Source organism: Diadema antillarum, unplaced genomic scaffold, assembly GCF_040938485.1.
Source record: "Diadema antillarum isolate AM-2024a unplaced genomic scaffold, OU_Dant_1.0 scf00000036, whole genome shotgun sequence".
Classification (NCBI taxonomy): domain Eukaryota; kingdom Metazoa; phylum Echinodermata; class Echinoidea; order Diadematoida; family Diadematidae; genus Diadema; species Diadema antillarum.
This window is the reverse complement of record NW_027270925.1, coordinates 4612790-4627066: the sequence shown is the minus strand read 5'-3', so window position 1 is coordinate 4627066 and position 14277 is coordinate 4612790. Positions and strand designations below refer to the sequence as shown.

Here is a 14277-nt window from a genome sequence, read left to right as displayed (position 1 = left end):
TATTTGGTGGCCTGTAAATTTCTCCAACTATAAGGTTTTTCGCATTCGGTATAACAATTTCTATAAAGACACATTCAATCATATCAGAAACTTGGCAAAATGTTTCCATAACATTAAACTTGACATCATCTTTAACAAACAAGGCCACACCACCACCATGCTTACGTGTTCTATCCTTTGAAACTAAAGTGTAACCGTCAATACATACCAGCGAATGAAGCGGATCATGCAACCAAGTTTCGCAAAGACCAATAACTGAAAAAGTAACTGATGAAAGATTTAAAAGTAATTTTAATTGATCAAAATTTTTACTTAAACTTCTCACATTATGATGCATTACAGAAAAACTATTACGTGAAGAAAAAGTTTCGCCGTGTACCAGTTGTTGTGGTAAAACATATTCAGTGGTTATATGAGGTACAGCTGCATCATTTTCGTCATATATTAAATGTAAGTCAGGCATTTGCTCATGTAAACGATGAATAACATCAGACTGAAAATACACCTCATTTGTTTTGTGAGACGTAGTATAATTACTGGCAAGAACTGCTTCTACAAAATCATCGTTTGACAGTGACTGCATTGGAAGACTATCCATTATGATGAACTATCGGGGAAGCAACACAACGGATTGCAAAAGTGTAGAAAATTCCATCTCCATGACTACCACGCAATTCACGAATAGCAAAGAACACTATCAACAAGTACCCAGTGTGCATGAGTAATATCAAGTTTATTGAGTTCCTCAAGTTTATTGAGTTCCTCAATAAACTCTATATTGGCGAAATATTGCATTACCGGTTTATTCTTCGTTATATATATATATATATATATATATATATATAATAGCATACATACTTATGATACAGGCCGGCAGTGCATGACAAAAGTTATAGTGCACGTAAAATATAACGATTGCAAACGATAACCCACTATCGATTTGATATCGGTTTTTGCTCCCTCATTTTAATCATCGAGTACTTGAATCCCGCACCTTATCGACGCGATTGCGCCACAACCGCGATATGCTTTGCTCGATATTATCGTTATTCTCAATTCTCGCTGGCTATGCCAGCAACTTATCTGTATGGGACTAGACTTTCAGCGGTAGATTTAAACATGGAAGCTGAAATGAACAGGTTCGCTACTTTTACAGAGACTGATCTATATAAACAGTATCTTAGACAATAAGGACACAATGGATGCCATCAAATACGCCCTACGAATTTTGGACTCCTGCTGTTCTGAAAAAGGAATCAGTCCGACGGATATTGAGCAAGTCAACCCAAGATTTGTGCCGCAATCTCCGTACATTCTACGCGGAAGTGCGCCGTGGAAATGGGTAGCGTGTGTACGGTATACGCTAAGCGCTCTTTGATCACGCTACGCTATGAACTTTTACTACGACATTTACAACACACTCTCGGAATCCACATGTGCAGCAATGGTGACTTCAATGATGCCTGGCACGAGCCTTGTGTTTAAATCCAGTAGATCCCTAATCCTACAAAACATCATCTAGTCCTGGTCCTGGACCCACAGTGCAGTAAGTAGGGGTTCTAACGTGTTACTGTTAGATCCATGGTAGACTTATTGTAGGGTCAAGTGTTAACTAGCTCTGTCGCTCGTGAGTAGATCTATCAACGTTAGGCCAGGGCCACTAGACCTAGCCTATCGTAGGGCCTAGTAAACGTTAGATAACCACGTAGACCCTAGACTCTATAGTTGAATTTGGATCTTCAGGATTTTGTCTACACAGGTTCAAAGAAACTGGTATTATTGCCTGTCTAGACACGTGTAGAGTCTTAAATGATCTAGGCTTTCGTATTTTTTCAATTTATCTTGCCTGGGTATGTATGCTATTTTATATAACACATAGTGCATGACATCTTATTGCACTATAACAAGTACCAAGCACCTCCAAATTCTGAATTTGCCCTCAGGCAATTATATTCAATTCGGCCTGCGGCCTCATTGAATATAACTGGCCTTCGGGGCAAATTCAGAATTTGTCGGTGCTTATATTGTTATAGTGCATTCAGCCTCATGCACTATATATATAATATATATATATATATATATATATATATATATATGTGATAAACATGCTTGTATGGATGTAAGCCCGGAATAATCAGTCGTTGTAAATAACAACAACACACACACACACACACACACACACACACACACACGCGGAAAGCAGATAAAACAGTTCAGACCAGGGGCCCGTTGCATAAAAGTTACTATTACGGTAAATTTGCCATCCAGTGGTAACTACCATGGCAACAATACTCAACAGCCAATCAAAATCAAGAATTCCATGGAAGTTACCATTGGATGGCAAAGATACCATAATAGTATACAAATAGTGAATGGTCACGAGTGCAATGGTACGAGATTTCGCACGAGGTGAAAGATAGAGGCGCTCTATTCAACGAGGCGAAGCCGAGTTGAATAGAGCTCCTCATCTTTCACCGAGTGCGAAATCTCGTTCCACTGCACGAGTAAAGACCATACACTATTTGATTTATACAACGTCCAAGTAGATCTTTTTGGTCTAAGTAGGCCTAGAAGTCTATGTATGTATGAAAAATATAGCCATACTTACATGTGGATCCACTGCGATTCTCTTTCTGGCTTGTGCAGTCAGGGCGTTTAGATACAGGTCACAGCCTAGCGCTCATACACGTACACTACCACTACGAAGGCCTACGTACGCGCATGCATGTACCGCACACGTACACTGCGCTAGCTACATGCGATCCTCAATATGCAACACACAGTACACGCAGTACCGTACACTTTCTCGAACCGTGGAATAGAACGAAAAAATCGAACCAAGTTGCACGCAAAAATAGAACCAAAATTGCACGGCGCACTGAATGGAGTACTTATTGAATATCACGTGACCAACAATCCTCCAATCAAATTACAAGGATCTACTTGGACGTTGTATAATAACTTTTATGCAACGGGCCTCAGATCAAATAAAACTCAGTACATGTACATTGGAGTAGGACATAATATGTGAAATATGGAATATATATATATATATATATATATATATATATATATAGCACAAACTCAATGTGATCCACGATCTCGATAGATAAGGAATGTTCGGATGAACAGTATGACATGTTACATCAATCTCGGAAATATAGAGATTTTATAGAATTTCAAAGTTTCGCATATACCTTTATGGAATATACAACGAACAAGAAAATTGGGAAAAGCAGTTATGTCAGTCCCTATGGTTTTGTGCAAAGAATTGAAATAACACAATGTTTTGGGTCAATAATTTAGCGTACTGTAATCTCTTTACCCATCGCTGGATGCGTTACTCTGTACAAGACTAAATCACTTCGTTATGATTAGATACAAACTGTTTTTATGTATTGGTATTTATTGAAGACTTTATGATTAAAGAACAGCACATCATTGTGGACGTTGCTGCGGGGTATGTTTGTTTCTAACTTCTTCGGAGATTTTGTGGGCTTTGTTGACAAAATGTCACAATGTCGTAATTAATTACGGATTTTGAACGACACCTGTGCAGGGTATTGTCATTTTGCGGAGCACAGAGAGCTTTTAGTCTATAAAACTGCAAAAATCGACACATTAACCAATGTCGCCCTCCCTCGTGAGATAAAGAGAGGTGTATCACAGTGCAATCAAATCATAAACTGATACTTGTGACTGTGTTTACGTGCATGGGTCATAAAATACGACGTTCCGAGAATGAATACTATGGTCATCGAGCCATCTACGTCCTATATAGCCACAATCATCAAAGGACAATTCCACTCATTTCTCAGGTTGACTAAAGTGATAAGTATAATATACAGAGCATATTTGAATAAATATGGTAGAAGTTCAACTGAAGTCTAATGGCAAATTAAGAGTTATAGTAAAGTTCCTCATGTTTGCACTATTGATAACGGTACTCACCGTCACATAAGATGAAAATACCAATGATGTCTCTCTTTATTGACCCATACAAAAATCTTGACTGTCTTCCTAATTTGATTCAATCAAGTGGCAAACAAACATACAATACACCCTGCATAGCTTCAAATTATTGTAAATTTGTAATAACATGACAGCGGATGACTACTGGTATCACAATGAGCTTGCTGTCGATTATCAGCCAGAAAATATGATTTACTTACTTTGTATGAATACTTCAGAAACTGAAGACTATTTCATCAAAACTTTAAAAACTTCAAAGTTTCATTACTTAATTATGACTTTTTGTAATGGCCTTTGTGATCATTTGTTGTATGCATACATTTGTTTTGTTTTATTCATTTCATACTGCAGGGATAGATGGTATTGATAAATACCACCTGTTATTATGTTGTTACATACAATGCATTAAGTTTCAGAGGAACCTTTTATACCATTTCTCTGATTTACTTACCAGCACGTAATGACGTCATATAGGCACATGAAGGAAATTTACTACTTTGAGAAATGGATATGAAATTCGTTATCCGAAATAACGGGATGAAATGTTATAGTTCAAGGTCTTCGAACGCAAACATATAGTACAGGGGCCTGTTTCATAAAGATTGAGCGTAAGATCAATCGTAACTCTTTATGAAACAGGGCCAAGATGTCATTTTGGCCAATAATTCCTCATGGTAAGTCCAGTTATAATGTTACTGTGTAATGGATAGAAATAGAGTGGAAAATATTTCCTTTGTGCAGAGAGGGTCACAGGCAGACCCTTGGTCAGTGGTCAAGATTAGTGAATTTTATCGGAACATAATGACTGCATGAGAAGCGGATGCATCACAGTCGACTGTTATGCAGTCGTTTTTTTTTTTTTTTTTGAAGTCGGCTTGTGCGTCGATGAAGTAGGCTTACTGTACTCAGCAATAACAATCAATACTGTACTTTTATACCATGATGAGCTTGTAGCTTGCGTAAGAGTACCCTGGTAAACACAAAAGGGTATTTGACAAGGACAAATAGACATGTAATGTGTTACGCGCTTGGCTGCTTTTGTCAAAGAAGCATGCATTGTGTGCACTCCACATAAGAGCACCCTACGCTGTACATGCTGTCAGTATAAAATGCTTGGGTATTTTACTGTCCTTGAGTATAATATTCGATGGCGATTGTGGAAGCACATATAGGAGCAAGTCATCGTGCGGCTCGTGTGTGTCAAGCTCTGCCTCCCTGCGTCAACTAAAACAGCCTCGGGCTTTAATTGGACCATCGATGCATGCTGCTGAGAAAGTAAATCAGTCCATACTGCTAGAGACATAACGTATCTACATTTTGACCACTGCGTCTTGTGATTTAAAAGTCGAAAATTACCATAATTACAATAGGACTATTTTGACGTCTCCCATTCCCCCAGGCTTGCTGCTTCATCTGTCCTCACCAGCTATAATACTCCGCTGTCATACCGTGTATTATAAAGCGACCGTCTATATGGTTACGAAGGAAACAACTTACTGCAGATCTACGTCCACATTTTGATCGGTCATTTGACATATTATCATCAGCCCCTCCCCTCCAATAATATTCATACAGTATCCTCGCTGTACAACTACAAGATTAGCGAAAGATGGCGACGGTAAATTTCAGCGGAAAGTGGAAACACAGCAAGGACGAAGGATTCGATACTCTGCTGCAGAAGCTAGGACTAGGTGTCTTGAAGCGAAAGGCCATCACATCAATGTCCCCTCAGCAGGAGATCACCCAGAACGGCGACGAGTTTGTCGTCACCAACAAGACCACGTTGAAGACCACAACGCTCAAGTTCACTGTGGGCCAGGATTTCCAGTTTACCAACGTTATCTCGGGCAAGGAGGAAACCATGCGGGCGGTCTGGGAGGGCCAAAAACTTGTCATCAAGTAAGTAAACCTTAATTTACAAGGGAAAAATTGCTATTTTCGTCCTAAAATGTTTCGGGTTTGTGATCAACGTTTGAGAAAACAGGTGCGAAGCATAAAAAGACTTGCAGGCTACTAATAATCAGGAAGGCTATACTACTAATTAACTGGTATAGCGTATCTTTGGTATATTAGCACTGTTCCACACAGAGGGCCCTATTAACTCTACACTGTCATGATATAATTATGAATGGATGTAAACTACAAGTATACCCTCTTCGTACACCTACGTGTATACAATGGTATAGGTCAAAATAAACATACGCGTAAGGAGTGGTTCAAACCCAGCCTCTCCTGTTTACGGGTTGAGCAACTGATGTACAACACCATAACATTCTCACCACTACCGCTACTTCTACAGCATCTGATCACTATTATGCCACCACCAATCACCACTGATACGTGCATGGCATTACAAAACGCCCCACCATCCCCACTTTCTTGGGTGCATTTTGTCCTTTGAAAACGTACCTCTGTGTAGGCACACTGTCAAATATTTGCCTACAACAAACACAGCACAATATTGTCCATGGGCGGTCTTTGAACATTCTTATTTTCTCACAGATCTCTAGATTTTAATGTGTTTATGACGTGTCATTGCCTTACGTTATTACAGTGCACCAGGACCCCACAAAAAGAGGACACTAAATTAGTTATTAAAATACTTGCTGGTAAGCGGCGGATCTAGTCGCCCGACACCCGTGCTTAATTTATAAACTGACCAAAACCGTCATAACTGCTTGTGGTGTCTTTCCATCATGAAGATTTAAAAGGAAAAATTTCACGATGATATTGATTGAAAATAACGAGTCTCTTCAATGGAACACTTGTTCCTGACTCTCCATCTCGTGGTTCCCTGGCATACCAGAGGTTGCGTCATTGGCAAGACGCATCATCCTCATTACCTTATAGCACTTCAGAGGGAACTTAACAGCCATCGGTTCAGTGACCATAAGCTTGCCCATAAGCGTTTTAGTGGCCACGTGCAATCACCAATTTGTCATTTCCCCCAAAAATTCCCTCCCAGAACAAGACAGACAAAACGGTAGAGGCTTCATTGCCGATTATCATCTTAGTCAGTTACGAAATAATTTCATACTTCATCTGAGGGTTTTTTCACCTTTTATCCTCTGCCAGTGATATTTTGATCATAATTCTGTACACAAGATAGGATAGGATGATGTTTTCGTTACATCACTTGTCTCCCATTGACTTACACACACACACACACACACACACACACACACACACACACACACACACAAACACACACACACAAATTATGTATTCAAATGAAATCACAATGAAAAGGACATATCCCTCTCATTGCCTATCAAACGTCATTCAAGCTCACACGAGTGCAAATGCAGCGGAAATTAACGGTTGGGTAAAGGCCTACTGACGACATGAGCATATTGTATAAGAACCAATGCTAATGATAATTAGTAGGCCCATCATCATTATGATCTTCTTTATTCAGGGTTGTCTCTGCAGTGTTGCCACTGCTCTACCAGAGGTAGAACATGCTATGCTCTGAAGGCATGCATTACGAATCAATGCTGGGTGTGTGTCCTCCAATACTGAATTTGATGAGTGTAGTGTTATACGAAACACCGTCTTCAACAAGATGTGATTGTACACACTGTAGGAACGTGTATTCAGAGGATCGCTTTTTCACTTGCGATAACCGGATAATGAAATGTATGTACAAACCGGATTGAGTCGCATGGGTTGCAAGAATAGCACTTTGATTTGCTCTGAGACAGATCCTCACAGATCCATTTCTTTTCAAAAAGTGACACATCAGGGGCATCAGGGGCATTTCATTTACGGTGTGGCTGGCAAATATACCATTTATAAATTTGAGCACACAGTCTCAAACATAATGTTTGCAGTTTTGTTAATTCTATTTCTTTAACCTTCGATTTCACTTAAGTATCTGATTTATTCAATATCAATGCCCTTCCCTGCTGAAGAAGGACTGATCTCTTTCTCGCTACGATCCACTCCTCCTTTGTATCTATGCATACTTTGTATTATGTATGATATACTTTGCATACCTTGAATTATTATCTTAGTACCTTTCGATGGATGGAAATACAGTGTAATTGAATTGAATTCTGACGTAATGTATAGATTCTTCTTATGATAATACTCTCAATGATTTTGTTTTTGTTTTTGTTTTTTGTTTTTGTTTTTTGGGTTGTTTTTTTTTTCATCAGGAATATGACTAACCCGGAAGGAGTATTGGCCACCAGGGAGCTCGAAGATGCTGATCACATGACTATCACTCAGCAGAAGGGAGACACCGTTGCTAAGAGACACTTCATCAAAGCGTGAGGAATCAACCGGAGCGCCCTCTACCATTAAAGCCTGCACTTCTCACTGAATTGGAACTGCTCTTTAGTGTGGCGCCATAGCAAAATGAAATACGTACTATGATTTTCGATCAGCTCAAGCGAGATGCACACAACGTCATTGCATACAAATAACATGTATTATATACATTTTTTAATGATTATTCTCTTAGAGATGTTGGAAATTACATAGTGGATGTCTCTATTTAGAGTGCCCAGAAATTAAGTGCAATTGAAGTTGAGATTTACACGTATAGGAGGCACTGTTTCAGTATTCCAGCACATCAGTCTGATCCCGCTTACTCAGGCAACGCGAACTTACGTAATGACATCATCAGACATTGGACGTGACCCATGTAGACTATAATGATTTATTGCAATGTATGTGAATCATGGCTCTTTTTAAGTTTTTTTTTTCCAAATTAAACGACTTGTTGTAAAACTCTGATTTATTATGTTATTAAACCACAAGTGTGAAATCTGAATATTGACCAACCTTATTCTTTCTTCTCCTTCTTCTTCTTCTTCTTCTTCTTTGGGGGGGGGGGGGAGAGAATAATTGTATGCAAAGAATCAGTTTTGAGATAAAAATAACAAAGCACAACGATTTATAAAGTTCTTAGTTTCATTAGGAGACAACACTCAAAGCTATACATTTCTTTTTACTGTTTGCATAGAGCTCATTATATATATTTCATATATATATATATATATATATATATGTTTGTGTGTGTGTGTTTATTTCCATTTATTGTTGAAATAAACATTTAGCAAAAAAAAAAAAAAAAAACCACCCAATTGAAAATATGCGCATAGCTCATTGGCTACAACAGTTACTCTCACCCAAGTCGCAGTTGCAAACCCACGTTTATTTATTTATCTATTTATTTATTCTGTCTTCTTTATACAGGGTAGTCTCTTCATTACATAAAACTGCTTTACAAGAGAGCCCTGTATTACATAAAAATATTAGAATACAATTTACAATTCGAAACAAATTTGAAACAGTATAATGTTACAATCTATAACATTGCATTTGATAGAAAAGCAAAGCTATGTCGTAATGTCGGAAACGCGGCAGCAGAAGTCACAGTTTTTCGTGCTCCGCTGATACGTGGATGTGCTCAGTTCGTATAGATTGCCATGGCGGGATAAAACGAAAAAAACGAACAAACAAACAAACAAACAAACAAAGTGACAATCAGTGAAAGTAAATGGACAGGAAAATAGAAACAAAAAATAGAAAGATGTGTGTCATTGAGTTAGCAATGATATACGTTACATGTCTCCGTTACATAAAGATACAGATATGAATTTGCAACAAAATGATTGTAATCCTATAGCTATATGAAATATTCTGGCAATCACGTATCGGAGTGTGGCAGTTTTTCGTCTTTGTTTCAAACAAAATCTTGTTTTGTTTTGTTTTGTTTTTGTTGATTAACTACATGAGTAGTCTGTATAGCCTGTCCATCTTACACAAGATCCAAGTGGAAAAATGTAGAACTGTAGACCGTCTTTTGTTAAAACTGTCCCGACCATTTTCTCTAAATGGAGAGAAAAAATACTTTATTTCTTTTTCATTGAAGGGTTCATCAATGAATGTTATACATCATTGCCCAGTGACTAAATTGCATATAATTTTACAAATAATACGTCAACATTTAAAATCGTACAGTTACATATAAACTGCAGACTATTTAATAAATGATCGTGCAAGAGATCTGAGGCCTATACCGTAACAGAAGTAAGGAAACTAAATACAAAGTAATGATTTAGAAATATGAACATGAAATAACGAAATGAGGACACAGGTGACATTGAAAACAAGGAAAAATCATATTAACTTAATTCTTTTATTCGTTAAAAATGTACAAACAAATCTAGACTTTCATACGATTACAAATCATTGAGCATACACGTATGACTATGAGAGGAATTACATTATTACACAAAATTCATACAGTTATACAGTGTATTGCACACCTTTAAAAACAAACAGAACAAAAAAATGATGTTGCGATAGATATGCCTCCGCCATTATTCTTCCAATAAAACCACAAAACATCTTCTGTAAGACGACAGTTTCACATTATCAATAAAAGAAAACATAAACTGATATAATTTCTATTAATTTGGAAGTTTGATAGCACAACTCATAATACATTATCATGTTTAAGTTCATACATTCCTCGACCAAATTTCCTTTAACATGACTAAATTTATCTCAGACAGCAAAATGATTTTGAGCATTTTCGCTTGACCTTTGACCATCGCTCTTAAACCACATGACCCATATCTTTCTACAAATAATCACTAATTAATAATATCAAATCATTATGACGATACTTTTAACTAATTTCAAAATATCTTCCCAAAAATTGAAGGTAACCGATGAAATGGAAAGAATGGACTATAACAAAATCACGAATCATGTATATCCTACCGACTAAAGTGGCTGCATGTTTTCAACATTTTTTTTTTTAAAATTCGTATACTTCTTTGAGGATCCTCCAGAAACGTCTCGATGCGAAGAGAAAGGGATCATTCCAAAGTCACACAGTTTCAACTGCAGTGAAATATAAATTTTACGGAGAGTATGGGTACACATTATCATGGTTGAAAAGGAGTTCATTGGCCTTGTAAACAGGTAAACGTATAAGTTCATACACTCATTGCCAAGAATTCCCCCATCTTATTATGCTGCTCACTTGAAATACTTATTTCCAACTCAAGCACCATGAACTTTTGTTGTAGGAACACAACCGGGTGCCTGGTAACAGAGAACTCGTATACCTTCTTGGTATAATGTTGGCTGTTGCATCGGGCTCCTATGTGGCAAACGCGACGATGATTAATTATGAGCCACGTGTATAAAACGCTCACCAGAGTGTCAAGAAACTTTGGCGCCCGCAAAAGGAGAAAAGCAGACATCATCTACTGAGACTTGCTTTATACTTACCTTCAATTTCTATTGAAGAGAATGCCAGCCTTTAAGCCTGGCACATTGTAGTGCAGTGCTGGAGTATCATTTATCTTTTGTGTTCTATGGTGGTAGAAAATCAACAATATCGTAATGGTTGTTCACTTCAAACGTGAAGTCCTGGTGTACAACCTAACTGCCTTCTATGTACTGACAAAAAAAAAGCAAAAACAAAACAAGCAAACAAGTAATTTGGGATTAATAGTCATAACTTCAGACTGTCGGTTAGTAATAGAGCTACTCTCACGTCTCATTTCTATTTCTATGGGAGTTTGTCTTCGACATAAAGCTGTGCCTATCTGCTTGATTTACGGGGGTTAGGGGGTATTGGTATTGGAATTAGAAATTGCGCAGTTTGGCGAACTACAATTTTACTTGCATAATTCTCATAATTTATATTCGTTATGAAAGATTTTTATGGTCCTGCAAGACATCATTTTGAGCATTTTTTTGCCTAAATTTTGGTCAAGGGTAAATGAGTCTAGAATTTTATGACTGGCATGACTTAATAGATGATAGAATTTTTTAGAGGGTCTTTGGATTACTTATTTGGAAAGTAAAATAGCTGTAAGATACAGCCATGTTATTGGAATTCTGCATAGTCAACAAAAAAGAATAAGGAAAGTAGCTATAAATAACTCGGTTCAGTTAACGGCCTTCCAATCAATCTACCTGAAGCGGTTTTTTGTTTGTTTGGGTTTTTTTTTTTTTTTTTGCTTTCATTTCAAGTTTTTTTTTTCTCTCTGGGAGGCGTGAGAAAATGATTGCTGGGCTAGTGAGCGTGAGATGGGTTGCTGGGGAGTGAGACTCATGCCCGTATTAAGCGTGAGACTTAGTAGTTCTGCCCAGAGCCGTATAACAGCATTGATTAACCGATACGTGTAAGTACTCACGCAAAAAGAAGGAAACTAGCCAGAAATGAAGGTAATTTATTGGTGGAAAAATGTCTCCGAGTCTTTTTTTTACCCACATACACTGTATAGGCCTATATATGAGTGTGTGTGTGTGTGTGTGTGTGTGTGTGCTTGTGTGCTTTCTTGTATATTAAGTAAGATACTCTATTTCAGAAATTTTATGAAATCTTCTGTCTATCGGACCTCCGGTCCCTTTATGTGGTCTGTTGGATCTACCAAGACTATACAGTATATAGAGATGGCGCCAGACAGCAACTCAATTTTAATGATAATTTTACAGTGATCATACACTGCAAAAAGTCGGGTGTTAAATAGTGAACACCGAGCTGGTGTTAAATTTTCGGTGCTCATTTATGGTGTTAAATTAACACCTCCGGGTGTCATTTCCAAATATAAAACTGTTTTTTGAAGAGTTTCTTAGTAACTGCACTTCTTGTTGATTTTTAATTTAAACAAGACGATCAAGAATTTTACATTAAAATACTAGATTTTTGAAAAAATGTGAAAATAAATTTACACCACAGTAACACCAGCTGGTGTGGTCTCTTATTGAAGCTGGACGGGTGTTAAACCATTGATATTAACACCAACAAATATCAAATCAACACCATGTGGTGTCATTTTTTAATTAACACCAGTACAGTGTCAAAATAACACCAGGTACAGTGTCAAATTAACACCACGAAGTTTCAGGTGAACACTTTTCAACACCATCACAGTGCATTTTCTACACCTGTGGGTGTGGTCCTCTATTGAAGTTTGATCGGTGTTAGATATAACACCCATGGTGTTAAATCTAACACGGATGTTTTTACAGTGTATAATACTTATTCTGTCATTTCATTGGTCAACCATCCACTGCATATTGCTTGTATTTCATGGCGCTGTTGTTGTTGTTCTTATATTTTGCGTTTTTGTTATTTGTGCGTATGCCCTACATAAATCCACCCTGCATGAATATTTCCCGTATTCCGAGATAATGTCATCACTAAGTGACAAAATCGTTACCCCCTGCATGCTTGTTCGTATGAAATACGGGAAATATCTACCTTAGATATAATAATTTGCCCGCATACAATATCGTGAACAAGCATGGGGGCAACTAACATTACATACGTCACCTCCCTGGTTGAGTTAATTGCCGTTCTGTCCCGCATTCTGGTGGCAATCTCATTGGAGCATCGCGGAATCCAAGGCCTTCAATCCTGGACACTGTACCATACTATGATCGTAGATGGCGCCGTGCAGACATCAGCAGCTCCCGGAGAAATTTTGAACGGCATTTACATTGTGGACAGTGGCAGTGTTTGAAGGCAGGCGAGTCCGCAACTTATTACTTTGATAGTCCATTAGGAGCCAGACTGATTTTTGAAATACATCGGGCTCGATAATACTTTGTTAAAGTATCAAAAATTGTGAGGAGGGCTTGTAGAGGGAAGGGGGAGAAGAAATCAGCAATGACGCCAATCACTTCAACATGTATACCGCGCGTTTCATAACTTGTCGTTGCATCAACACCATGATCCAGCCGTAAAGATCAGGGGAACTGAAATATAGGTTTTCCCGGTCAATTTCATACATTTGTCATTCAAGTTCCTATTCTGAGCATTCGATTTCACGCATTCCACGCTCACAATACTGAATCAGCAATCAAATTCAAAATCCGGTCATTCGAATTCACTATCCGAGCATTCAAATTCACTATCGGAGCATTCAAATTCACTATCGGAACATTCAAATTCACTATCGGAGCATTCAAATTTAAGAGAGGAGCACGCATTTCATCAATGAGCATTCAAATTTATGTCAAGCTGGCGACGGAATCTCGTCGGTCATTCAAATTCGTGAATAGGCAACCATGTTCCAAATAACTGCATTCAATTTGAAAGAAGTCCTGAATTTAGTTAGTTTGGGGCCGTGTATGCATGTGTTTCTCACTTGGCTTTGAATATATTGGGATTTATGATGATTATTTATTTTGCAGTATAGAGGTCCACCTGTTAATTGACAATTTGAACTCGCGCTCAGCAAATAGGGATATACAGGCACATGCCCCTTGGATTGGACATAAAATGGAGGTCCCGCGTGTAAAAGAGTCACAACTCATGCACGT

The 14277-nt window shown here is 37.9% G+C and overlaps 1 protein-coding gene across 2 annotated transcripts; it reads left to right on the top strand.

Annotated features, from left to right (window-relative positions):
- Nucleotides 1–5060: 5060 nt before the first annotated feature.
- On the top strand, nucleotides 5061–8727 carry LOC139745509 (cellular retinoic acid-binding protein 1-like). Of its 2 annotated transcripts, XM_071655909.1 has the most exons (3): nucleotides 5061–5247; nucleotides 5548–5871; nucleotides 8133–8727. In XM_071655909.1, exons 2-3 carry the CDS (start codon nucleotides 5582–5584, stop codon nucleotides 8248–8250), a joined length of 408 nt encoding a protein of 135 aa, XP_071512010.1. In that variant the 5' UTR covers nucleotides 5061–5247; nucleotides 5548–5581; the 3' UTR covers nucleotides 8251–8727. The 2 variants fall into 2 exon arrangements, with proteins under 2 accessions (XP_071512010.1, XP_071512002.1); XM_071655901.1 differs by having other exon boundaries at nucleotides 5061–5871.
- The last annotated feature ends 5550 nt before the right edge of the window (nucleotides 8728–14277 follow it).

Excerpts from the sequence above, each read along its gene's own strand:
- LOC139745509 (XM_071655909.1), top strand. The coding sequence starts at position 5,582 with ATGGCGACGGTAAATTTCAGCGGAAAGTGGAAACACAGCAAGGACGAA. Across the intron at positions 5,872-8,132 it reads GGCCAAAAACTTGTCATCAA|GAATATGACTAACCCGGAAG; the intron begins GTAAGTAAACCT and ends TTTTTTCATCAG.